The sequence below is a fragment of the Pogoniulus pusillus genome, chromosome Z (assembly GCF_015220805.1).
Source record: "Pogoniulus pusillus isolate bPogPus1 chromosome Z, bPogPus1.pri, whole genome shotgun sequence".
Lineage (NCBI taxonomy): Eukaryota > Metazoa > Chordata > Aves > Piciformes > Lybiidae > Pogoniulus > Pogoniulus pusillus.
The window spans coordinates 7,866,611-7,890,855 of NC_087309.1; the positions used below are offsets into that span (position 1 = coordinate 7,866,611).

A 24,245-nucleotide genomic window follows, 5' to 3' on the forward strand; every position below is an offset into this window, starting at 1 on the left:
ATGCTTAGTAGGATCCTCACCACTTTACAACAGTCATACGTTCAGCTAGTGTCACATAAAGAGCGCTGTTGGCAAGGAATCATAGAATCATAGAATCAACCAGGTTGGAAGAGACCTCCAAGATCATCCAGGCCAACCTAGCCCCCAGCCCTAGCCAGTCAACTAGACCATGGCACTAAGTGCCTCATCCAGTCTTCTCTTGAACACCTCCAGAGACAGTGACTCCACCACCTCCCTGGGCAGCCCATTCCAATGCCAATCACTCTCTCTGTGAAGGACTTCCTCCTAACATCCAGCCTATACTTCCCCCAGCACAACTTGAGACTGTGTCCCCTTGTTCTGTTGCTGGTTGCCTCTGGTGCCCTATTATCTGTTGTTCAAGGGCAACTGAGGAGGTGAGGATGGCTGGAAGGGCCTGCCTTTTCTGGCAGGCACCTGGGTCCATTCTCCCTTGTTTCTTGGTTCACCTCTGCTTAGGGATCTGCAGAACATGGTGCCGTAGCTCAACCCCCTTTAAAGTTTTTAGGCTTCTGTCAATGTCTGGAAGTTTACTTGCACTCCAGTATTTTAAGAGAGAAAAAAAAGAAATTTATTTGTAGGCATTTTGTCCAAAATCCTGCACCTCATTTGTGTGCACAGTACAGTGAAGCACATCAGAGTTTTGCATGTTTACCATTGTTGAAAAAAGTAGAAAAAAAAAAAAAAAAGAGAGGAAAAGTACAAATAACAAAGATGCAACATCTTGTTTATGTCAGATTTTTCAGACATTCCATATACTGACTGGTGTGGACAGACCATACACAATCACTTAGATGTGCATTCCTCCAAGTTTTCTGGAATTTCAGGCTGTAGTGATGCTGTATCCCATGGTTCTGCTAGCAGCACCAAGAGCACAGAGCTCGTACTGGGTAAGTTTGAAATCTTTGTCATTATTAGACTAACTCTAAAAAATATTTCATTTATATATACTGCAATAGACTGATGCTTATTATTTAAAAAAATAAGGAAATTGCTGCAATTCTGTCAAGACAAAGACATTTGCCTTTTAGGTTGATGCTTTACCTTTTGAATTACCCTGTTTTCTGATGAAGCAGCTGGTTGCTAATTTGTCCAGCAACTGTCAGAAACAGAGGAGTTAATCACTTGCCCGGTTCACAGCATATGATTGGTTGATAGAACCAGCACTGCAATTGAATCTTACATGTTTTACCCCTTATGAAATTGTAGTTTACCTTTCTAAGACATTTCTGTGTTAGGATTTCTGAAAGCAGTTGGGTTTTCTGTTGCAGTAGAAGTCTTCTTTTGATATTTCAGAAGACATACAGGAATGTGTGTGTATATATATGTTCATGGGGTGCTCAAGTGCACTTCTATGTTATCAGATTAACACAGGTCAAAGACTATTCTGTTTTAAAAGCCCACACTGTGTAATTGTGTTTTCCAGGAGTAAAATCAATCCCAGATGATACACCAGTGTGCAGAATACTTCTGCGGAAAGAAGTCTTACGTTTAGTAATCAATTTGAGCAGCTCCGTAGGAACTAAGGGTCATGAAACTGGACTCCTCACGTAAGTTCAATACCTTTCAGATGGTTTAGCAACATTAACTCTGGGATAGCCATTGACCTTATTTCTGACTTCTGAAAAAAATGAAAAGCAAATATGGTCGAATGCAGCATAAAATCTAAACAAATAATTGCTCTTTTAATATTCTGTCCCCTGTCTTACCTTCTTACTCCAGTCTTCTTAAAGTTGTCGTGATGCTTTGCCATATACCCAGTGTATTATTTTCCTGGGTTGGGCTATGATGGAGAGTCAGTTTTCTTCACAAGAGATTGGGAGGGGCTGCAGGACAGGTAGCCAGCTGAAGTGGAGTATTCCATCCCATGCAACTTCATTCCTGCTATAAAAATGATCCCTCTGCAGGCTTTTGGTGCACAGCAGGTGAAGACATTGCATATTACTCACTATGAATGCGCTACTTTCTTTGCTGTTGCTTGTAGCACTGTTGTTCACCCATTCTTTTGTAACATTCTATTAACGCCTCCTTATCTTGCCCTGCAGAGTTTTGCATTTTAATGCAAATTTCTCCTTCTGTATTGGCAGCAGAGGGTGAAGGGGGCAGTCCTGTGAGCAGCTGTGTGGGTCTTGGCTGCAGTTTGGCTTAAAACCACAACAATCATGCATCTTTAGTGAAGAAACTACAGTGCTTTTTTTGTTATTTGTGCCAAGTGTTTTTTGTTACTTGTGCCAAGTAATATATCAGATAAGCAGAACAACAAACAAGGTAATTTTTGGAGAAATACAGATTTTTCCACGAGCAGGAATACAACTCCTGGAATAAAACCAAAACAGTAATATTTTAAAATACCGGAATGAAAATCCAGGGGCCAAATGTTGTAATAAAACCTTTTGATGTCTGAGCTAGTAACATTGGAATTTGACTCGACAACTACTAAAACAAAATGCAGAAATGATCAGAAATTCAGATATTTTTTTCCTTCAGTTTGCTTTTCTATCATTTGTATTGCTGTTGTAGCCTGTTAACGATGGCAAAATCTAATTGAAACATTTCTTACAAGGTGATGTCAGTCTATTCAACAGTTAAATGTTGGGTTTGTTTCTGTTTTTCAGAATTAAGGAGAAGTATCCCCAGGCATTTGATGACATATGCCTTTACTCTGAGGTGTCCTACTTGCTAGCACATTGTACATTTCGGCTTCCATCTCGAAGGTTCATTCAGGAGCTGTTTCAAGATGTGCAGTTCTTACAAGTAAGTGGAGAGTTCAGGTGCGCTGAATGCACCAAAGTATGCCAACTGAGTGCAGGTTTCATGGTCTCAATAAAAGATGTGTTCAGATGTGTCTTAAAGGAAACTGATTTGTAATATCTCAGGGCTGCCCAGGGAGGCGGTAGAGTCACTGTGCCTGCAGGTGTTCCAAGACAAGACTGGATGGAGCACTTCATGCCATGGTCTAGTTGATTAGCTAGGGCTGGCTGATAGGTTGGACAGGATGGTCTTGGAGGTCTCTTCCAACCTGGTTGATTCTATGACCTAAAAGCATTATCTGTCTCGTCTCTTCTAGATGCATGAAGAAGCAGAGGCTATCTTAGCAATGCCAACAAAACAGCCTGTAATGGATGCACCAGCTGAATCCTGACCTTTGTCTTGTGTGTAGTCCATGACATACAGACTTTTTTGACATCCTCAGACAACCTCTGACTGACTGGACATAAAAGCTTGGAGCATCATCTTTTAGACTGTTCCAGAAATTACTGGTACCTGAAGACTGAACTGAAAACTTTTTTTTTTTTTTCTTCTTCAGCCAATTACTGTCCCAATATTTTGGGCAATTTGGGGATTAACTAAACATTACCATAGTTTTAATAATTGTATTTACCAGTATATGCAAGAGCCAAGCACTGAACATCTCCGCAATGTTTCATTTCATTTTCTACCATAAAGTTAAAAAAAAAAAAAAGGAAAAAAAAAACCCAAACGAAAAAACATAGGACAACATGCACAGACATCTTTTTTTATTGACTTCCAATTCTGTTCCAGAGCAGCAGAACAATGCCTTGCTTTTTAAATTCTGGATAATAGGAATCGGAGAGATGAGGATGCATTTCATTGCCAGCAATGGGGAGTCGTGCTGTGATGGCAGATATATGGGGATTAATGTTAGCCTTTCTCTGTTGTTTTTATTTGTACTGTTTATAACACTACTTGGGGGTTTGTAACTTCAGATAGAAAGAAAAGCCTTTGTGAATCTGAGGTTTCCTTTAAGTTATTTTGATATTGCTATAGTTGTAAGTCATTTATTAGCAGTCTCTTCATTACATTTACATTCATGTATTGTGTCAGAAGCAGTTAAGGATTTTCACTACAGTTTGGTTTTAAAAAATAACCAATCATTTAAACTTAAAATTTTGGAATTTGATTGTGTTCCCTGAATGATATGCATGTGTTTGCAGTTTCTACACTCATATAGTGCTGTTATAGTACAAATGTTGGTCTTACTCTTAACTAAAATCCTTTAAAAAGCATGATTCATATCAGATAAATGAATAATGTGTGAGCTAAACTTGAAGACATTTAATCATTGCTGCTTTTGTGAGAAAACATAATGTGTGTTTTCCAAGCACCATGGAAACAGCCTTTTATAAAAAAACAAAACAAAGGTTTATTTGACCTTTCAATGGATGAGTGGTCGAGCATCAGATAGTACTAATAATTGTAGTGAAAAGCCTTAAGTAAAATTTTGGAGCAGCAGTGCTTATAATTTTATACAATATTTAAGATTTGTTGCAAAAGTTAAATGATAAAATGACTGTTAAGGACTGAAATAGTTGCCTCTATTATGTTACTAGCGAGGTTTCTAGGTTAATGAGTGCAAGCTTTAGAGTAAGAATCCACATCACTTTTGTCACGGATATTAAAATCAGAAACCTTTATACGAAGGTAATATAAATATATGCAAATGTGTATATACAGTAGCATGGCCACCTTTGCTAGAATGCCTGTAACAGAAGGGATTACCCTTTGATTTTGATATAGGTGAATAATTCAGCTGGACTGTACTAAGTAGAACATATTTTTATCCATTCACTTTTACCATTTTTTATATCTTGTCAGATTAATACCTTTAGTAAAGATAAGTGGAATTTATCCTGATGCTTAAAAACCCTGTTCATACTAGCTATGCTACTGGAGATTTCAATGAGTAGTCCTGTGAACAGTAAAACACAGTTCCTAGTGAAATGTAGTATTTCTCTGTTCTTGTTGGAAACTTAGTCTTGCCACAGTAAGCACTGCTTTGCAGCTGTCACTTCACTGAGTTTTCGTGTGCACCGCATACATCAGATTCTGGTAAAGCAGATCGTAAGTTGCTGCTCATAGGCAAATTCAGTTCCTAAAGTTATCTTTTCATGAGTTCCCACTGAAAGAAGGAGCAAAGAAACCGATTCCACACTTCCATGACACAAATAACCTGTCTGTGTGTTGTGGCATGTTTGAAATGCTCTGAAAAACATACCACACTGGTAACTATTGGACTTCTCTTGTCATAGGAAATTAATAACTTCCATAAAACCAAAATATCAATCACAGTAGACCAAATAGTGGTATAAACTCCAAAGGAAATAATGTAGTCTTCCCCAGAATGGGGCTAGCATATCTTATACCGTAGTTTGAAACACTACCTCAGTTAGGCTAGATATAAGATTTGTTCTAATAGCTAGATGGGGTTACACCAAACAACTCCATGTTATTTTTCTGCAGTTAAAGCGAAATAAAACGAGTTTTGTCACCTGTATTTAAAATAGCTTTGTTCATTTGTTACAAGTTTAACCCGTTAGCACTTACTGTAGAAAGCGCCATAGGGAGAGGCCTCTGGTTGTAAAGAGGTAAGCAAAAGCAGTGTCAGTTTATGTGTTAAAGAATCTCCCTCCTGAGATGGTTTTGTGTTCTGAAGTACTTGCTTCTGTGGGGATCCGTAACAATGGAAGCTTGACGTACAAATTATGGCTGCAAATTGTTCCAAAACACGATGAATTTCTATTTTTTCTTCTGAAAGTGTGTGTCAGAAGATTTCAGGATGTAAAGTCTGTACTGTACATAACACAGCATCTCTGGAATTGATTTACCTATTTACATTAAGCTTACATTACTGTTTTAATTGGCAAATGAAGGGATACTGTCAGTGAAGGAGTTTGATACTGACCTAGTTATAAACTGTGAATTTCTGATTCTGCAGATTTCTTTCTGAGAAAATATCCCTTTCAAAGTTCTCATTTGGGGGTTTTACTCATGTCATGGTTAGTCTTCAAAACAAAACAGCAGTAAATAAAAATTATGCTTCTATTAAGCCTAATAAAGAATACTTCTACTAAGAAAGCTTGCAAGGGAAGCTGACAGACCACCCACTTTGTGTTTCTTCTGTCCGGATGGTAAATCGTAAAGCACATAGTGTTCACTTAACACTACGTACAAACATGATTTGGTTGCTGTAGCAAAGAAATTCTGCAGTGATTCAGTATGCCAGCACAAAATTCCCAGCTCTGAGGCAAACCCCTTTATGGGAAGGAGTGGTGTCCATGTGCAGCCAGACACCTTTTCAGCTCTCAAAGATGCAGAATGCTCTTGGACATCACTTGGAGCTGGAGACATTTAACCTTTGAGATGCTTAACTCATATGCTGGTCTCTTGGAATGTTGTGCTTGAAACACAAGTGTTTTTTCTCTCATTTGACAAGTTTTACTTGACCTGACATACCTACCATAAGTGTACTCCCACTGGGTTTTGTCATGTTGGTTGTGTTTTTGCCCCAAGACAATAGGAGATTGCAAAGCAGTTTAAGGTGTAAGTAAGTAAGTTTAAGGTGTAAGTAAGCCAACCTTATTGCAGTTAAAATGGCAAAAAGGTGAACAGGATTATGATTCTGTTTTGAAATGTACATAGTGGTCTTGAATGAGAGCTGTAGTTTGCAGTGGGAAAACTTACAACAGCTTTACTAGGCACCTGAAGAGAAAGGCAGCTATTTAAGAAAGATGTATTAATCAAAGCCTTCCAATAGATCAAAGACTTGCTGCTGCTTAATTTTTGTCCTGGTCTTCGTATTTGGCTCTTTGGACTACAGGAAGTTGGTGTTACCATGTCAGTGAACAGGAGCTCAAGCTGAGCAGCCACAGTGGAAGGATTCTTTCCAGGCTTCCGAGTGTCTCCAAGGTTTCTGCTCACTTCCTAGCAGGGCAGCACAGAAGTCCTGTTGCTCAGAGCTTCGCTGGAGCCAGCTGAATGCAGGTCCTGTAGCTTTTAATTTATACTTCTATTAACGTGCTTATTAAAGGTATACTAGGTTAAGAGTAAAATCTGAGAACTGTAAAAGATCATTGGGAACATGCTTCCAAGCCATGTTTGTGTTTTGCTAGAAGCCACCCCTCTCCCTCTTCCTGTGTTTTAAGTCCTGATTCCAGTTCTCTGGATGTTTTTTGTTTTGAGCAGACACGTAATGTTCAGTAAAGAATGTGGATCTTCCATGGACTATTTTTGTAACGTAGACAGACAGCAAATGTCACAGCACGGACAAATTGCACATTTTTTGCTCAAGTTGCTTTGTAAAATACTCTATTTTATTTGAGAAATAAAATTTATGCCAAAAAAAAAAAAACAAAACCCAAAACCCAAACCTGCAACATGCCATTTTGCCACTGAATAGTCTTGTTCTAGCACAAAATGCAATACCCGAGGGGCAGGGTGGGCAAAGCAGACATCTTATGGATTTAATTGAAGAGTTGCTCAAATACTGGGCTGTCAGCATCCCTAAAACTGCATTGCAAGAGATAATCTCAATTAGTCATTTGGAGAAGGGAAGAGATTAAGGAATGTTTTATTCTTCCTGTCCCATGCAGTCTTTCTCTTTTTATTTAGTACTACGCTGCTACGTATTTGGAGGTTCCTAGAGTTTGTAGGTCACTGAACAGACATGGAAATCTTGATTTATATTGTATACCTGTAACATAGAAAGAAAAAGTATTTATATTTTCCATAAGAATATTGCATTGAGCTGTGTATAATTTAATCAGAGGCTTGTCCCAAAATGGTATTGCCCACCTTGAATTTTTTCAATTTATTTTTTTTTGTGTGTGTGTGTTTTGGGGTTCTTTTATTTTCTTTTATTTTTTTTAATAGTGTGTACAGTTCATGTCAATGGGCATTAAAAGCCTCCAGAACCATAATCTGATCAAAGGGATGCATTGTTAATAAAATGTACTTAAACTTCTTATACTTGTTCTGGTCTTGTATGTACTTCTCAGCACTAGAAAAGGGATAGAATCATAGAATCAACCAGGGTGGAAGAGACCTCCAAGATCATCCAGTCCCACCTAGCACCCAGCCCTAGCCAGTCAACTAGACCATGGCACTAAATGCCTCATCCAGGCTTTGCTTGAACACCTCCAGGGATGGTGACTCCACCACCTCCTTGGGCAGCCCATTCCAATGCCAATCACTCTCTCTGCCAACAACTTCCTCCTAACATCCAGCCTAGACCTCCCCCGGCACAACTTGAGACTGTGTCCCCTTGTTCTGTTGCTGGTTGTCTGGGAGAAGAGACCAACCCCACCTGGCTACAGCCTCCCCTCAGATAGTTGTAGACAGCAATGAGGTTATTTAAATTTGTAAGCTACCAATTAAGTAGAACAGCCTGCAGCTTTCCAAATAAGCATAGAATCATAGAATGGTTTAGGTTGGAAGGGACCTCAAAGCTCATCCAGTTCCAATCCCCTGCCATAAGCAGGGACACTTCCCACTGGAGAGGTTGCTCAAGGCCTTATCCAACCTGGCCTTGAACACCTCCAGGGAGGGAGCAGCCACAGCCTCCCTGGGCAACCTGTGCCAGTGTCTCACCACCCTCACTGTAAAAACTTCTTGCTAACATCTAGTTTAAATCTCCCCTCTTCAAATTTAAACCCATTACCCCTTGTTGTAATAAGACCTCGTAAATAGTCCCTTCTCAGCCTTCCTGTAGGGCCCCTTCAGATACTGGAAGGCCACTATAAGGCCTCCTCAAAGCCTCCTCTGCTTCAGGCTGTAGAGCCCCAACTCTTGTGGCCTGTCCTCATAGCAAAGTTGCTGCAGCCCTCTGAGCATCTTCATGGCCTTCTCTGGACTCATTCTAACAGTTTCATGTCCTTCTTGTGTTGGGGGCTCCAGAACTGCACACAGTTCTCTCGGTGGAGTCTGATGGGAGCAGAGTAAATACTTTTGCACATCTGCAAAAGTCTTTACTCGCTTTTAATACATTGCTGCTTTACAAGACGTCTTACAAAAACAGAAGGGGCCTCCTTTATAGGTTGTGCAGTATTTTTTATTTTTAAAATTCAGCAAACCAATACTGAGAAACTTTCCTGGTATGAAATAGTTTTAAGTGTTACAGTTTCAGCAACAGCTGTTAAAAGTTGAACTCCAAACAGAAATACAACAGTTTAACAGTTTAGAATTCATTCATTGCTATTAATGCAAGACACAAGTATAAAATTACACATGCCTCTCCACCCATGCAAAAATACTTCTGTAATCTTTAGTTCTGGTTGTAGTGCCTGGACTGTATCCTTTGACAGTCACAAAGACATTATCCCCCTTGGAATCCCCTCTCTGTGCCGTTTCAAGCACAAGTGATTTCATGAAACATATCAGGGCCAGTGAGCAGGAAGGTTCATAGATAAAGTGAACTTACTACTACCCTCCCAAGCAAGCTGGTAGACTGTTTCCTTGCTCTCCAGATAAAGAAATTTCATCAGTGCAGGATCTCTCCAGGGAAAGACCTAGAGAGCTGAGGTGGTAACAGGCCACAGCATGCACAACTGCCTGTGTCACCCCCTACCCGCATCCCTTCCTGGGCTGCATTAGCAGAGCCAACTGCAGCTTTTTCAAAAGGAGGAATTTGGTTTAGTTGCAGCTGTCCTCTGGCACGAGTAAGTGCTGAATTTTGCATTTTAAGCAAAGCCTGACTTCTGTGTCAGAAGCTCCTTAGATGTCTTAACTCTTGGTTTAGGATTTCTTTTGAAACAGTTCTAGAACAGGCCTGGTCTTCAAAATGCACAGCTAGGAAGTTTCACACCGGTAGTGGCAAAGCAGCTCCATTCTGTACCTTGATCTTTTTTTTTCCCAGCAACAGAGTGTTTTAAACTACAGAAGTAGATAGGATGAGATGTGATGAAATGTGTTAGAGAAGGAAATGTTCTAAGTTTTAATGGTACTGTGGTACCAAACTTGAAAGTGGATTGTAACTCAGAGTGACACAGAGGAAGGAGTAGTTTCTTTGGGATTTTTCCATTGAATACAAGCACCCTCCTCTCTTCTCTGTTCTTGGTCAAGCTGCAGTTGATAGACATGATTCCTTACTCTGTCTGGGGGCTGAAAGGAAGGCTCATACTGCATTTTTTTTTTGCTATTTCTCAAGTAAGTCAGTGTGCATCACACATGGCCACAGCACAGAGTACTTCTACTGCTTACCTCTAACCACAGTTGGCCACACAGTCTGTGTTGCCTCAGGCCAGCCTTAAGACTTACCCCTTTGCAGTCCATGCTTGTCTTGGCCAAAACCTACATAAGGTCTTGTTGGCTTTCCTGCTGCAACACAACTCGTGGACATTACAGCAATACCTGTAAGCAGTAGTATTAAACCCTACTGATAGATAGTAGACTGAAGATGAGGCAGCAGTGTGCCCAGTTGGCCAAGAGAGCCAATGGCATCCTGGCCTGCATCAGGAAGAGTGTGGCCAGTAGGACAAGGCAGGTTATTCTGCCCCTGTACTCAGCACAGTTCAGGCCACACCTTGAGTACTGTGTCCAGTTCTGGGCCACTCAATTCAAGAGATGTTGAGGTGCTGGAACGTGTCTAGAGAAGGGCAACAAAGCTGGTGAGGGGCCTGGAACACAGACCCTATGAGGAGAGGCTGAGGAAGCTGGGGGTGTTTAGCCTGGAGAAGAGGAGACTCAGGGGTGACCTCATTGCTGTCTACAACTACCTGAAGGGACATTGTAGCCAGATGGGGGTTGGTCTCTTCTCCCAGGCAACCAGCAATAGAACAAGGGGACACAGTCTCAAGTTGTGCCAGGGAAGGTCTAGGCTGGATGTTAGGAGGAAGTTGTTGGCAGAGAGAGTGATTGGCATTGGAATGGGCTGCGCAGGGAGGTGGTGGAGTCACTGTCCCTGGAGGTGTTGAAGAAAAGCCTGGAGGAGGCACTTAGTGCCATGGTCTGGTTGACTGGCTAGGGCTGGGGGATAGGTTGGCCTGGATGATCTTGGAGGTCTCTTACAACCTGGTTGGTTCTATGTCCATCACCATCACCTGATGTGGTTCAGTATCAAAACAGATTCCTATCTGTAGCTGCTTAGTTTTGAGGAAGCTTCCCAACGCAGGGAAGATGAGTAACTGAATATTAACAAACTAACCAAAGTTCAAATTGTGAAAGACACTTTTTTGGTTCCCTTTTGAGAACTGCTTGTTTTGTGCTCTTAAGCTTGGATTCTTTCATTTGTGAAAGATTCCGTGAAGCATTACAATTGCACAAGACCAAAGGGTTCCTTGTGCACTAAGTAGGTTAATCTGGTGAGACTTTCTGCTTCACTGCAAATGTAGAGTTTTATTTTTAATTCAGATGGAAGACCAAACTCACCACTGCACAAACTGTGAGGATTCTGAGCACTACAGGAGAAAAATAAATACATACTAAAGTAATGTGGGGAAATCCTGCTGACATGCAGCCATGGCTCACTAATGGGACATGTACAGCACTGCCTCTGACTGTTGTCAGGGTGGACTCAGTCTGGATGTGAGGAGGAAGTTCTTCACCAGGAGAGTGGTGAGAGCCTGGAATGGGTTACCCAGGGAGGTGGTTGAGGCCCCATCCCTGGAGGTGTTTAAGGCCAGGCTGGATGAGGCTGTGGCCAGCCTGATCTAGGGTAGGGTGTCCCTCCCTATGTCAGGGGGCTTGAAACTAGCTGATCCTTATGGTCCCTTCCAACCCTGACTGATTCTATGATTGTGTCTGCTTACCTGGTTGTGTGGTGCTTGTTATGTAAGTGCAGCAGTTAATGCCAAAAGAAGCTAAGTTCATGTGCACAAGCAGAAGGACAAACAGAGGTATCACCACTGTAAAACAGCTGTCCTGGTGGAAAAACAGTTCCTTTCTGCTTGACTGTCCACATTTCTTCAAGAGGATTTTGTTTAGTATTTGAAAGGGTCATTCTTTTAGGCAGAGAAAGCAGGAGTGTGAGGAGCCCCAGTGGGAAATGGGAGTGGCAGCCCACAACAGTGGTCTCTACTGTAAAAATCTGGTTTCTGTAGTCTCTCTCCTGCCAAGCGTAGTTAGAAGGCAGGCAAAGAAAAAGACAGGACAATCACTGGATTTCAGTGCCCAGGATAAACCTACACATAGAATGCTCAAATCAAATACACACCTTGAGCACCACCAACCTACCTCCTTGTTTAATCTATTCCTCTGCCTTCTGAGTAAGTTTTTAATCCCTGCAAATTTCTTTGCAGCTGGGGCACGAGGAACTGCTGTGATCTAACCTCCTACATAATACAGGCCACAGAACAGCTTGTAAATCCTAAACAATGTCCGTAAGTTGTGATGAAACCATAGGATGCACAAGTCACTATTTTGAAACTATTCCTGAAGCAAGAGCTTTGCCTTGTTAGAAGAAGTAGGGCAGCTGGGTTTGTGAAAGCCTTCACCAAAAGACAGTGTTGTGGGTTTAGAAATCCTCATGTTATGTTGTGTAACCAAGCTCTGGTTGGGTCAGTAGAGGAAAGCGCATCAAAGCCTCCTCCCCAGGCAGTGCACATCTGTTTGTGAAATGTATCTCAGACTGGTCTTTCTGCCAGCTGTTTCTCTGGGTGCCGAGACAGCATCTTCATTTAAAATACCAGAGTAGTGGTGTGGCTGATACAAAACTTCTGACAGTCCTGACATGCTTGCTTCTAGTGTCTCCAGTATTTGATACTGATCAGAGTCACCTGCAAGATGAGAAGCAAAATTTGCACACCAAGTATGGGTCTGAGGTGTAGATGTGGATGTAAAATCTCTCTCTTCATTTTCTTTAGGGTAACTCCAGGAAGAATTGTGTCCAACAATCTGATCTTCTATTGATGATAAAGGCAGCTGGCTCTGTGGATTTAATTTCTGGGCTTCAGCCTTACTGTTGTCCACTGCTAGCATGTCAGGGATGCAATCACTTAGCTTCAAGGTTTTCTCAGAACCAATCTATAAGAGAACGGGAAAAAAAAGGGGAGTGATTGCTGCAAGTATTTCTGATACTGTCTTACAAATCCATCCAGAGGGACCTGGACAGGCTGCAGAGGTGGGCCCAGGCCAACCTCATGACATTCAACAAGGCCAAGTGTAAGGTCTTGCACCTGAGTAGGCACAATCCCAGGCACAGATACAGGCTGGGTGGGGAATGGCTGAGAGCAGCCCTGAGGAAAAGGACCTGGGGGTCTGGGGTGATGAAAAGCTCAACATGAACCTGCAGTGTGAGTGCAGCCCTGACAGCAACTGTGTGCTGGGATGCAGCAAGAGCAGTGTGGGCAGCAGGGCAAGGGAGGGGATTCTGCCCCTTGGCTCTGCTCTTGTCAGATCCCACCTGGAGTACTGTGTGCAGTTCTGGAGCCCCCAGCACAAGAAGGACATGGAACTGTTGGAGCCAGTCCAGAGAAGGGCCACGAAAATGCTGAGAGGGCTGCAGCAGCTCTGCTATGAGGACAGGCAGAGAGAGTTGTGGCTCTTGAGTCTGGAGAAGAGACGGCTTCCAGGAGTCCTTGTAGTGGCCTTCCAGTATCCGAAGGGGGCCTACAGGAAGGCTGGAGAGGGACTATTTATGAGGTCTTATAATGACAGGACAAGGGGTAATGGCTTTAAACTGGCAGAGGGGAGATTTAGACTGGATGTTAGGAGGAAGTTCTTTGCAGTGAGGGTGGTGAGACACTGGCACAGGTTGCCCAGGGAGGTTGTTGCTGCTTCCTCCCTGGAGGTGTTCAAGGCCAGGTTGAATGAGGCCTTGAGTGACCTGTTCTAGTGGGAGGCGTCCCTGGCTATGGTGGGGGGTTGGAGATGAATGATCCTTGAGGTCCCTTCCAACCCAAACCATTCTGTGATTCTATGTTTCTGTTTGGGTTTTTCAAGTAGAGGAGCAGTTTGAAGGAAAACATACAGCATACTCAATGGAAACTGTATTTTATGTGGAATTTACCCTGGGTTCATTTGGAAATTTAAAGTAAGCTCAACATGACTACACTTGAAGAAGGAGCCATGTCCCTCTGCTTTAGACTTTGCTTGGTGTTCTACATGGGCAGTTTTTAGGCCAAATTTCCGCTAGAAGTAGAGAGCAGCAGAATGGGCTGTGAGATTGTACTGACTCATCCCCGTGGTGCTGGTGTTCATAGAATCATAGAATCAACCAGGTTGGAAGAGACCTCCAGGATCATCCAGGCCAACCTATCACCAACCCCTATCCAGCCAACTAGACTATGGCACTAAGTGCCTCATCCAGTCTTGAACACTTTCAGGGACAGCAACTCCACCAGCTTCCTGGGCAGCCCATTCCAATGCCAGTGAACACCCACAGCAAAAACCTGCAGCAGACCCACATGTGCAGAAGACGTGCACCTAGTTTTGTGACCAACTTAAACACAGCATAGAAACAGCAGCTCCTGGTTTAAAGGGCCTGCAGAAGATGCTGAAAGCCTTCTTCCATACTTTTCCTCCCAGACAGACCTGGAAGTGCTTAGGAGAACCCTCTGCATCTCCCCAAGGGCCAGCAACTGCATTACTCTACTGTCTCCTACTGCAGAGGTATGTGGGGTCTGTGGGATTGAGCAGGTACAGGTCACAGGCTGCTGCAAGGTGCAGTATTGTCTGCTTTAGTGTACCCACACAGTGCTAAGTTTCGAACAACAGCACTGCCTGCTGTATTAAAGGGTTTTTTTTTGCTCTCCAGGTTGTGCTTTCACTTTTTGCACTGCAGACTGCAGAATGGAAACTGATTGCTGCAGAGTCACATGAATAGTGAAAGGAGAATTTTCCACTAATTGATGCCATTAAACACAAGTTACAGAATCACAGAAACATCCGGCTTGGAAAAGACCCTCAGGATCACCAAGTCCAACCTATAACCCTACTCTGCAAGATTCACAGAATCATAGAGTCAGCCAGAGTTGGAAGAGACCACAAGGATCATCTAGTTCCAACCCCCCCACCATAGGCAAGGACACCCTACCCTAGATCAGGCTGGCGCTAAGTGCCTCATCCAGGTGTTGCTTGAACACCTCCAGGGATGGTGACTCCACCACCTCCCTGGGCAGCCCATTCCAATGCCAATCACTCTCTCTGACAACAACTTCCTCCTAACATCCAGCCTAGACCTCCCCTGGCACAACTTGAGACTGTGTCCCCTTGTTCTGTTGCTGGTTGCCTGGCAGAAGAGACCAAACCTCCACCTGGCTACAGCCTCCCTTCAGGTAGTTGCGGACTACCTGAATGAGGTCACCCTGAGCCTCTTCTCTAGGCTGAACACCCCCAGCTCCCTCAGCCTCTCCTCACAGGGTTTGTGTTCCAGGCCCCTCACCAGATTTATTGCCCTTCTCTGGACACGTTCCAGCACCTCAACATCTCTCTTGAATTGAGGAGCCCAGAACTGGACACAGGACTCAAGCTGTGGCCTGACCAGTGCTGAGTACAGGGGCAGAATATCCTCCCTTGTCCTACTGGCCACACTCTTCCTAATGCAGGTCAGGATGCCATTGGCTTTCTTGGCCACCTAGGCACACTGCTGGCTCATCTTCAGCTGCTACCCCCAGGTCCCTTTCTTCCTGGCTGCTCCCCAGCCACTCTGTCTCTAGCCTGTAGCTCTGCTTGGGGTTGTTGTGGCCAAAATGCAGAACCCTGCACTTGGCCTTGTTCTGTCTCATCCCATTGGCCTCTGCCCACCCATCCAGCCTGTTGAGGACCCTGTGCAGGGCTCTCTTGCCCTCCAAAAGGTCCACACCTTAAACCATATTAAACCGTATTCACCTTAAGCAATATCTGTAAGCAAGACATCCAAAGGTCAGCACAACTTAGTGAGTGTCATTCATTTTTAAGTGTAGTCAATGTGAAAAAAATACATTTTTTTCTGAAATGTTACTTATCAAAGAATGGGGAAAAAAACAAAATACTTGATTTTCAGTGATTTTACCTTGAAGTCTTTGAATGACAGCACTTTGCTCTTGTTAGGACTGGGTATTATAGGACAGCAGCACTCCTTCACCCTGGAAATAAGAGAGCATAACAAATGATAAATGTTTGTTCTCTCATCAGAACATATTCTACCAGTAGAAGCCATATGTAGATGTGTACAGAAACAGCAGCAGACGATGAGCATCTCAGAAATGTCACAAGCCAAATACTTAAAAACATTTGCACAGCTGGAGAGCTAAAGCCTGGGGGGGAAGGGAGGAAGAAAAAAAATGAATGAGGCCTTATGACAGGCTGGAAGCAAAAAGCTGCAGCTGTGGTTTGTGAGTTATGCTGGTTACATTGTCTGTCTGCAACAGAGACATGCGCTGTGACTTACCACTTCATCTTCCAGCAGCACAAAGCTGCTGCCAGTGATGGAACTATCACTAGCAGGACGAGAAGGTACAACATGTTTGCTGTGAAAGAAAAAACCTTTTAACGTTTGTTTCCAGTTCTTCACCTGTTAAAGTCAATACAGCCTGAATTTGTGGAACAAAAGCATCGAGCCCACGTGGGATGCCTGCCAGTAGATCAGCAGTAAAACTGTGTGTGTTGCAGCCACAGGACAGCTTGCCAGAGAGTACTGGAATTACAGCTCTCAGCCTTTGGACCTCGATTATCACACAGAAACATCCAGGTTGGAAAAGCCTCTCAGGATCACCAAGTCCAACCTATAACCCTACTCTACAAGATTCACCTTAATCCATACCCCTATCTTTACCAAGGCTGAATAATTGCTAGGTTACTTTTCATTTGCCCTCATGTTTACACCTTAGAATTATAGAATCAACCAGGTTGGAAGAGACCTCCAAGATCATCCAGGCCAACCTAGCACCCAGCCCTGTCCAGTCAACTACACCATGGCACGAAGTGCCTCATCCAGGCTTTGCTTGAACACCTCCAGGGATGGTGACTCCACCACCTCCCTTACCTTAACTCTAAAGATACATTTCCAAAAGTTCAGGCAATTATAACCTCACTTAGCTGTTTTGGTCTTCTCTCAGATCCCCAGAGGAGATGGATTTTTACTGTGAGCCACTGACAGAATTATCTGTAGTTCCACTATGGATAGCCTGTAGAAAGACAGACACTACACAAGTGTTCACGCTGTCCAAGGACACAAGAATTCCAGTGTTTCCTTCCAGCCTTGGGCTACATTTCTCACAAACCTTCACCTCCACCCCCAACTTTTTTTTTTTTTTTTTTTTTTTTTTTTTTTTTTTTTTTTTTTTTTTTTTTTTCCAAAAGCAGGCCCCTCTGATTTGGATCCTAAGTTTCACAACAAGTGCTGAGTGGTGTTTTCAAGGGAAAAGAACTATAGGCAAGTGATTTCCTGTTCTGCTTTGATGACCAAATCTGCCCAGGGAACAAACTGTGTGGCCATCCAGTGAGACCTGAGCAGAGGAACCAAATGAGGTTCAACAAGGACAAGTGCAGAGTCCTGCACCTGGGGAGAAATAATAAACTGCACCAGTACAGGTTGGGAGGTGATCTGCTGGAGAGCAGTCCTGTGGAGAGGGACCTGAGAGTCCTGCTGGATAACATCCATGGCACAGCAATGTGCCCTTGTGGCCAAGAAGGCCAATGGGATCCTGGGATGTATTAAGAAGAGTGTGTCCAGCAGACTAAGGGAGTCCTCCTCCCACTCTATTCTGCCCTGCTGAGACCTCATCTTGAATACTGTGTTCAGTTTTGGGCCCTCCCAGTTTAAGGAGGACAGGGATCTGCTGGAGAGGGTCCAGTGGAGGGCTACGAGGATGACTAGGGGACTGGAGGGCACTGTCAGATGAGGAGAGGCTGAGGGACCTGGGGCTGTTTAGTCTGGAGATGATGGAGAGGGGATTTAATCAATGTTTATAGACATCTGAGGGCTGGGGGTCAGGAGGTGGGGACAGGCTCTACACACTTGCTCCCTGGCATAGGACAAGGAGCAGTAGGTGTAAGCTGCAGCACAGGAGGTTCCACCTCAACATGAGGGGGATCTTCTTGACTGTAAGGGCCACAAACCACTGGAAGAGGCTGTCCAGAGAGGTTCTGGAGTCTCCTTCTCTGGAGACTTTCAAGGTCTGTCTGGATGCATTCCTCTGTGACCTGAGCTAGATTGTATGGTCCTGCTCTGGCAGGGGGGTTTGTCTCAATGATCTCTTTGGGTGCCTTCCAACCCCTGACATCCTGTGAGCCTGTGAACCCCTATGCTCAAACACACAAACCTTTCTTACTGATGTATAAAGGAGTTACTTGGCAATGGATTTCTTAAATAGTAATAAAAGTAAAAATCATCATCACAAGTTCAAGAGTCCACACAGGCATACTTGTTGGCAGACAAATCTCTACTTTTTCCCATAAGTTAAAAAAAAAAAAAAAAAAGGTGAATCCAGATGCAATTCTTCAATGCATTCCAGTAAGCAGGACCCATTAGTCATGCAAATGTGCACATGTTAAGCTGTTTCCCAGCTCAATAGGGCATTGAGTCCAGCATCAGCAAGATTGCAGATGACACCAAGCTAGGAGCAGGTGTTGATCTGCTGGAAGGTAGGAGAGCCCTGCAGAGGGACTTGGCCAGGCTGGATGGGTGGGCAGAGGCCAATGGGATGAGATTTAACAAGGCCAAATGCACTTTGGCCACAACAACCCCAAACAGCATTACAGGCTGGGGACAGAGTGGCTGGAAAGCAGCCAGGAAGAAAGGAACCTGGGGGTACTGATAGATAGTAGGCTGAAGATGAGCCAGCAGTGTGCCAGAGAGCCAATGGCTTCCTAGCCTGGATCAGGAACAGTGTGGCCAGTAGGACAAGGGAGGTTATTCTTCCCCTGTACTCAGCACTGGTCAGGCCACACCTTGAGTACTGTGTCCAGTTCTGGGCCCCTCAATTCAAGAGAGATGTTGAGGTGCTGGAGCATGTCCAGAGAAGGGCAACAAGGCTGGTGAGGGGCCTGGAACACAAACCCTATGAGGAGAGGCTGAGGGAGCTGGAGTTGTTTAGCCTGGAGAAGAGGAGGCTCAGGGATGATCTTATTACTGTCCACAACTACCTGAAGGGAGGTTGTAGCCAGGTGGGGGTTGGTCTCTTCTGCCAGGCAACCAGCAACAGAACAAGGGGACACAGTCTCAAGTTGTGCTGGCGGAGGTCGAGGATTGATGTTAGGAGGAAGTTGTTGCCAGAGAGAGTGATTGGCATTGGAATGGGCTGCCCAGGGAGGTGGTGGAGGCACCATCCCTGGAGGTGTTGAAGAAAAGCCTGTATGAGGCACTTAGTGCCGTGGTCTGGTTGACTGGCTAGGGCTGGGGGCTAGGTTGGCCTGGATGATCTTGGAGGTCTCTTCCAACCTGGTTGGTTCTATGATTCTATGAGTGAGACATACATATTAATATGTAATATAAGACTTTAAGGATATAAAACTATTTCCGTGTTAGAATAAAACCAACCCAACAAAAAATACTTAAAAGTGGGTATGGACATTACTCAGCTGAATCTTTTCCCAAGTGCATGCTGCATTGAACTGTCTTCCCTTGAGAAGATTATTCTATCCTTGTAAATCATCCCACCCTTCTTTCACAGCCAGTACTCACAGTTTAGTGGTGTATCTATGTATATAAAGTTAGCAATGGGAGTTTCTCCTCCACCACTGTATGCTTTAACCACTAGCTTGTATTTTGTGTTGGACAAGAGGTGTTTGACAGTGTATCTCTTCTCTTCTGGGTTTTCAATTGTGTATTTACATAGCACTGAGTCATCTGAAATAAACAGATGAGATAAAAGTCACAAAATGGTTTGAGCTGGAAGGAACCTTTAAAGATTACCCAGTCCAACACCCCTGCTATGCTCAGAGACACCAACTAAATCAGATTTCTCAGCTCCATCCAACCCCACGTTGAACACTTTCAGGAAGGAGACAACCACATCTTCTCTGGGCAACCTGTTTCAGTGTCTCACCACCCTCATTGTAAAAAGCATTTCTTCCTTATCTATAATCTAAACCTACCCTCTTTTGGTTTAAAATTGTTATCTCCAGTTCTGTAAGAACAGGTCCTGGGTTTTAAACAAACAAACAAACAAACAAACCACAAAAACATACAAACAAAATCCCCAAACCCAACAAACTCCATCTTAGGCAAGCTTGGGGGTTCTACCTCTCTGAAGGGGAATTTAAAAGGAGAGTAGGCAGGGAGGTCAAAGTGGCCACATCTGGGGTGGGAGGAGATTCCAACAGAACCCCAGGTCTGGGGGATATAAGGGGGAAAATGGGGCAAGTGGGGTGGAAAAGGAGTAGATATGGCCTTATAGTGTTATCTGGTATAGCTGATCCCATTCCAGCAGGGAAGCTGGACTAGATGATTTTTTAAGGTCTCTTCAGGTCTCCCTGACATCTTTCTTATAAGCCTGCTTTCAGTATTAAAAGGTTGCAGTAAGGTCTCCCCAGAATGTAACAAATCAGCTTGACTGAGACCTCCAGACCACTGAAACAACAGCACATTTGCAACCCTCCTCCTTTGTAATTTGCACTTTCTTCGTGGAAGGATGATTCATCCTGAGTCACAGCCACTGGGCTGAACTCACATCCGTTCTAAATGAACTGTCGACAGTATTGCCCATCCTCCAGAGACCACCTAATAAGTTGTTGTCAGAAGCTGCAACTCTTCATTTTATTTTCCTTTTACTAGAGCTTTTTATCAGAGTGATTTGGCTTTTAACTTTCTCACCAGAGTTTTGTAGCCCTTAATCTTAGGTCAAGTACTTCAAAGGCAAATCAAAAGCAAGAAATCTCTCCCTGGAAATAAAACCTCTTTTGCCTGTTGTGCAACTCCCAGATCCCAGGGAGACAGGGTTATCTTATTCCCCCTGCTCCTGGTCACAACCCTTGTCTGGTAGCTCAGACAAACTGGGAAGCAGGAAATCTTTGATTTAAACAATTTGAAGTCCAACTGGGATTACTTGCAGAGTTGTGACAGTTCTGTTTTTGGTTCAGACATAAACCTTGTTCATTTCACACTAAGCTTTTCATCCTGCTACCAATCTAATGAGAAGAAGGATCTAATTTAAGACAAGACCAAAGTGGGAGAAGAACCAAGGGGGGAAAAATCAGCCATAAAAATGTTGGAAATTTATCATGGAGCAAAGTCATCTGCAGCAGTTTTGCTTCCAAAATTTAAACATGGCTTTGTGCTACCCCACAGCTCAGTTCTTCTGAAGCACAGGCTGTGACAATTGGGGATGTTCAACCTGGAGAAGAGAAAGCTCCAGGGAGACCTTACAGCAGTCTTCCAATACCTGAAGGGAGCCTACAAGAAAGCTGTGGAGGGACTTTATACAAGGGCTTGTGATAGGACGAGGGGGAGTGGATTGAAGCTGGAAGAGGGGAGATCTAAGCTGGTTGTGGATGGTCCCTCCCTGAAGGTGTTAAAGGCCAGGCTGGACAGTCCCTTGAGCAACCTGGTCTGGCAGGAAGTGTCCTTGCCCATGGTGGGGGTGGTTGGAATTGGATGGTCTTTAAGATCCCTTCCAACCCAAGCCATTCTATGATTCTGTGATTCTATGAACGATACTGTACAGCACAGCCACAAATACTTTCCCTATCAAATAATTTAAATGGGGAATGCTGACAGTGCTCCAGTCATAAAGGAAATAAACTGCATCCCATCTGTCTCTAAAATACCCCAAGTCCTAGTAAAACTAACATGCTTCCTATGGCTCCCATCCAGGCAGACCACAAACAGATGTTTTTAAAACTCATCCAGAACTCAGACCACAAGAGGCAGAAACTCAACTCCTTCTAGAGTACTGCCAGAATCTTTCCTGGAGCTCAGACCAGAGTTAAAAGGAGCTGTGGACAACAGGACAGGTTCCATAAACCTGTATAAATCCAAGGACCACTTCTGCCTCACACATTAGTGAGAAATCAAAACCACCAAGTGCTGAAGTCTTTATATTGCCTAATGAGCTAATTTGCCTGCCTAATGTGAACCTTCTAAGAGGCTGCAATATGAAGGACTGCCACGAAGAGTTTCACCTGTATCAAACAGGCAACTTTCTAAATCCCAGAGCTGAGTTACCTTGAAGAACATGTTTTTGTGATCCTTCCAAACTGCAGTCCTCTTGTATAGGTGATAAATAAACATGGTAGCCTCTTACAAAGCCAGACTGTGACTCATTTGTAGGGTAAGAATCCCAATACAATGTTAATGCATTGAAAGTCAGTTCAATCTTTTCCACTACAGGGTCAAACAAAGGAGCTGGAAGAAAGGAACTTCAAGTTAAACTTGCCATTATTCTTCACAAATGTTTATCTTCTCACTTGAATAAGTATGAATTTCCATATGTTGCTTCTGTTTACATCTTACTTGCATTTAAAAGCTGAACAAAGCCAAAGCACTTCAAAAAAACTGCCAACTTCACAGAGCCTTCACACAGTCCACATTATACACAAAGCAGTGACTGTTGTCAAAGTTACTATCATGGACTCCACCTGGTCACTACACTGGTCTGCATTTTTAAATGCCTCACTGATGATACCAAAACAACATATGAATGTACCTCCTTTTTTTCAGCCAGATGCAGGAGGAAGGCTGTGGAATTCTGTTCATGACAGATTAGTTCAGCAAACACACAAACCCTAATTATGCTGCCAACTTACGTAACTCCCTGAAATAACCAGTCTTCTTCTCCAGTAAGGAGGGTCTATTAGCAACAGATCCATAGATGTGGAAGTTGTATCTCACTCCCGGAACAAAAGCAGCTGGAAAACAGTGAGATTGGTTACAAAATGAGGTTATGGTTTGTCCTTTGGTTTTGTTTTTACTGAACTGCTCTCTACAGAGATCTATAGCCCGTTGGAAATCTTGTGTGCTATTGCAGCAGTAAAGCAGCTGAGGGAGACAGAGCAAACCAATTCTTAACGCTCATAGTAGGCACGGATCACATTTGCTCTGTCTGAAGGAGAGAATTGGGAGGGAGGGTTGTGATATATTTGTTGCACTAGAGTGTTTAAGGTGAGTGCATCGAAAAGCAAGGTGATTTCACTCCCATTTCTGGCACAGGCAAAGGTAGTGCTTTGAATTGCTTGGTGTGGACATATGCACACACAGCAGCATTCCATGTTACATTGGACAGCTTAGTGTGGACATATGCACACACAACAGCATTCCATGTTACCTTCACTGACATCTGCTCCCATTTGGGAGCATCCACTCCTAAGTGCAACCCAACTGCAGAACTGGACAAACTTTTCCCCACGTGATAACACACTTTCTTTCACTCAGGACACAGGTTCCCTTGTGTTTGTATGAACTGAAATGCATACTGCAATGTGTTCAGTCAAATTTTGTTTGAATGTGCTTCATTCCCAGGTGAACCCAACTCAAGAGACTCCAGGAAGGCCATATTCTTGCAGCCTAGAAACGACAACAACTTTTACAGAGCCAGAAATTATTCAGGTCTAATGGCCACCACTGGGATAAAAACCACACAACTGGTCCCAAGCAAGGTCTGGTGCTGAGTCACATTATTTGTGGCACACTGACAGCACTAATCCTTTCACTACATATTGGATGTTAAACTGCCAAAGTCTGAATTTCTGACCCATATTACAAAATAAAAGGCAGAAGCTTCTCATTGCCTCTCTCCTGCTAGGAGATTTTTAACTTCTTCATTAACCTCATCATCCTCCTCCAAGATGCTACTACAAGCTACTCAGAAGAGTATTCTAAAAACATATTATGCTGACTTCCATGGCTTAGTGGTGCTGCACATTTGTGGTGTCTCATTCATTTACTAGTAAAATATGATGCCATATGCCTTGAAAGAATTGCACTTGCACTGCACATACTTCCAAATCCCATAGGATTTGTTTCTTAAATTTAGTTAATGCCCACATGATGCAAGATTACAGCAGAGATGTCAGAAAGAAAAAATTTTCATCTTCTCACCTGAGCTGATCAGAGCACTGGAAGTGTTTGGCCCAAATCTCTTCCACTGCAGATCACAAGGGTGTAGTCTTGGAAAGTTACACCAATCAATAATGTAACTGTCATATGTATGTCTGGGCTTCCAGGAAAGAAAAATGCCATCTTCTGTACCATTAACCTGTTCTTCCTTAAGCTCTTCGCTGCCTAGGAATGAACAAAACAGTGTCTTTTATTTCCTGCAGAGACCTCAAAGTCATAAATGGAGATCAGTGCAATTTCTATGCTGAGCTGTCAAAGCAACAATAAAATCACTGCATTCCTTTGCTATCTGACACATGTTCTGAAAGCTGATCTCTGTGTGTGCCATAAGCTGACAGCTCAAAACCCAAATAGTTCTGTATAGTTGTAAAAAGAACTGCATAAACCTGGAGTTATGAACAAAAAGCCACAAGATGTTAATCGCACATAACAGTTTTCTATAAGGCACTGGCTGCACCTTCACAGCACCTGCCAAGCCCAAGCAGTGATTCAGGCTGGGGACAGAGTGGCTGGGGAGCAG

General features: G+C 43.5%; 2 protein-coding genes across 3 annotated transcripts in view; one reads left to right on the forward strand and one right to left on the reverse strand.

The window, feature by feature from the left end:
* The window catches only part of RICTOR (RPTOR independent companion of MTOR complex 2), a 90,976-nt gene extending 83,195 nt beyond the window's left edge, over positions 1 to 7,781 (forward strand). For both annotated transcript variants that reach the window (XM_064176449.1, XM_064176450.1), the window contains exons 35-38: positions 756 to 908; positions 1,445 to 1,568; positions 2,634 to 2,772; positions 3,086 to 7,781. In XM_064176449.1, the coding sequence (XP_064032519.1) occupies positions 756 to 908; positions 1,445 to 1,568; positions 2,634 to 2,772; positions 3,086 to 3,160 (491 nt within the window). In that variant the 3' untranslated portion in view covers positions 3,161 to 7,781. The remainder of the gene's footprint in view (positions 1 to 755; positions 909 to 1,444; positions 1,569 to 2,633; positions 2,773 to 3,085) is intronic.
* A 4,449-nt stretch (positions 7,782 to 12,230) lies between these two features.
* The window catches only part of OSMR (oncostatin M receptor), a 33,972-nt gene continuing 21,957 nt past the window's right edge, over positions 12,231 to 24,245 (reverse strand). Inside the window, exons 11-18 of the mRNA XM_064139993.1 lie at positions 24,072 to 24,081; positions 23,708 to 23,886; positions 22,417 to 22,518; positions 21,836 to 22,015; positions 19,355 to 19,519; positions 16,121 to 16,199; positions 15,743 to 15,815; positions 12,231 to 12,774 (exon numbers count right to left, since the gene is read on the reverse strand). Coding sequence (XP_063996063.1) covers positions 12,328 to 12,774; positions 15,743 to 15,815; positions 16,121 to 16,199; positions 19,355 to 19,519; positions 21,836 to 22,015; positions 22,417 to 22,518; positions 23,708 to 23,886; positions 24,072 to 24,081 — 1,235 coding nt within the window. The 3' untranslated portion in view covers positions 12,231 to 12,327. The remainder of the gene's footprint in view (positions 12,775 to 15,742; positions 15,816 to 16,120; positions 16,200 to 19,354; positions 19,520 to 21,835; positions 22,016 to 22,416; positions 22,519 to 23,707; positions 23,887 to 24,071; positions 24,082 to 24,245) is intronic.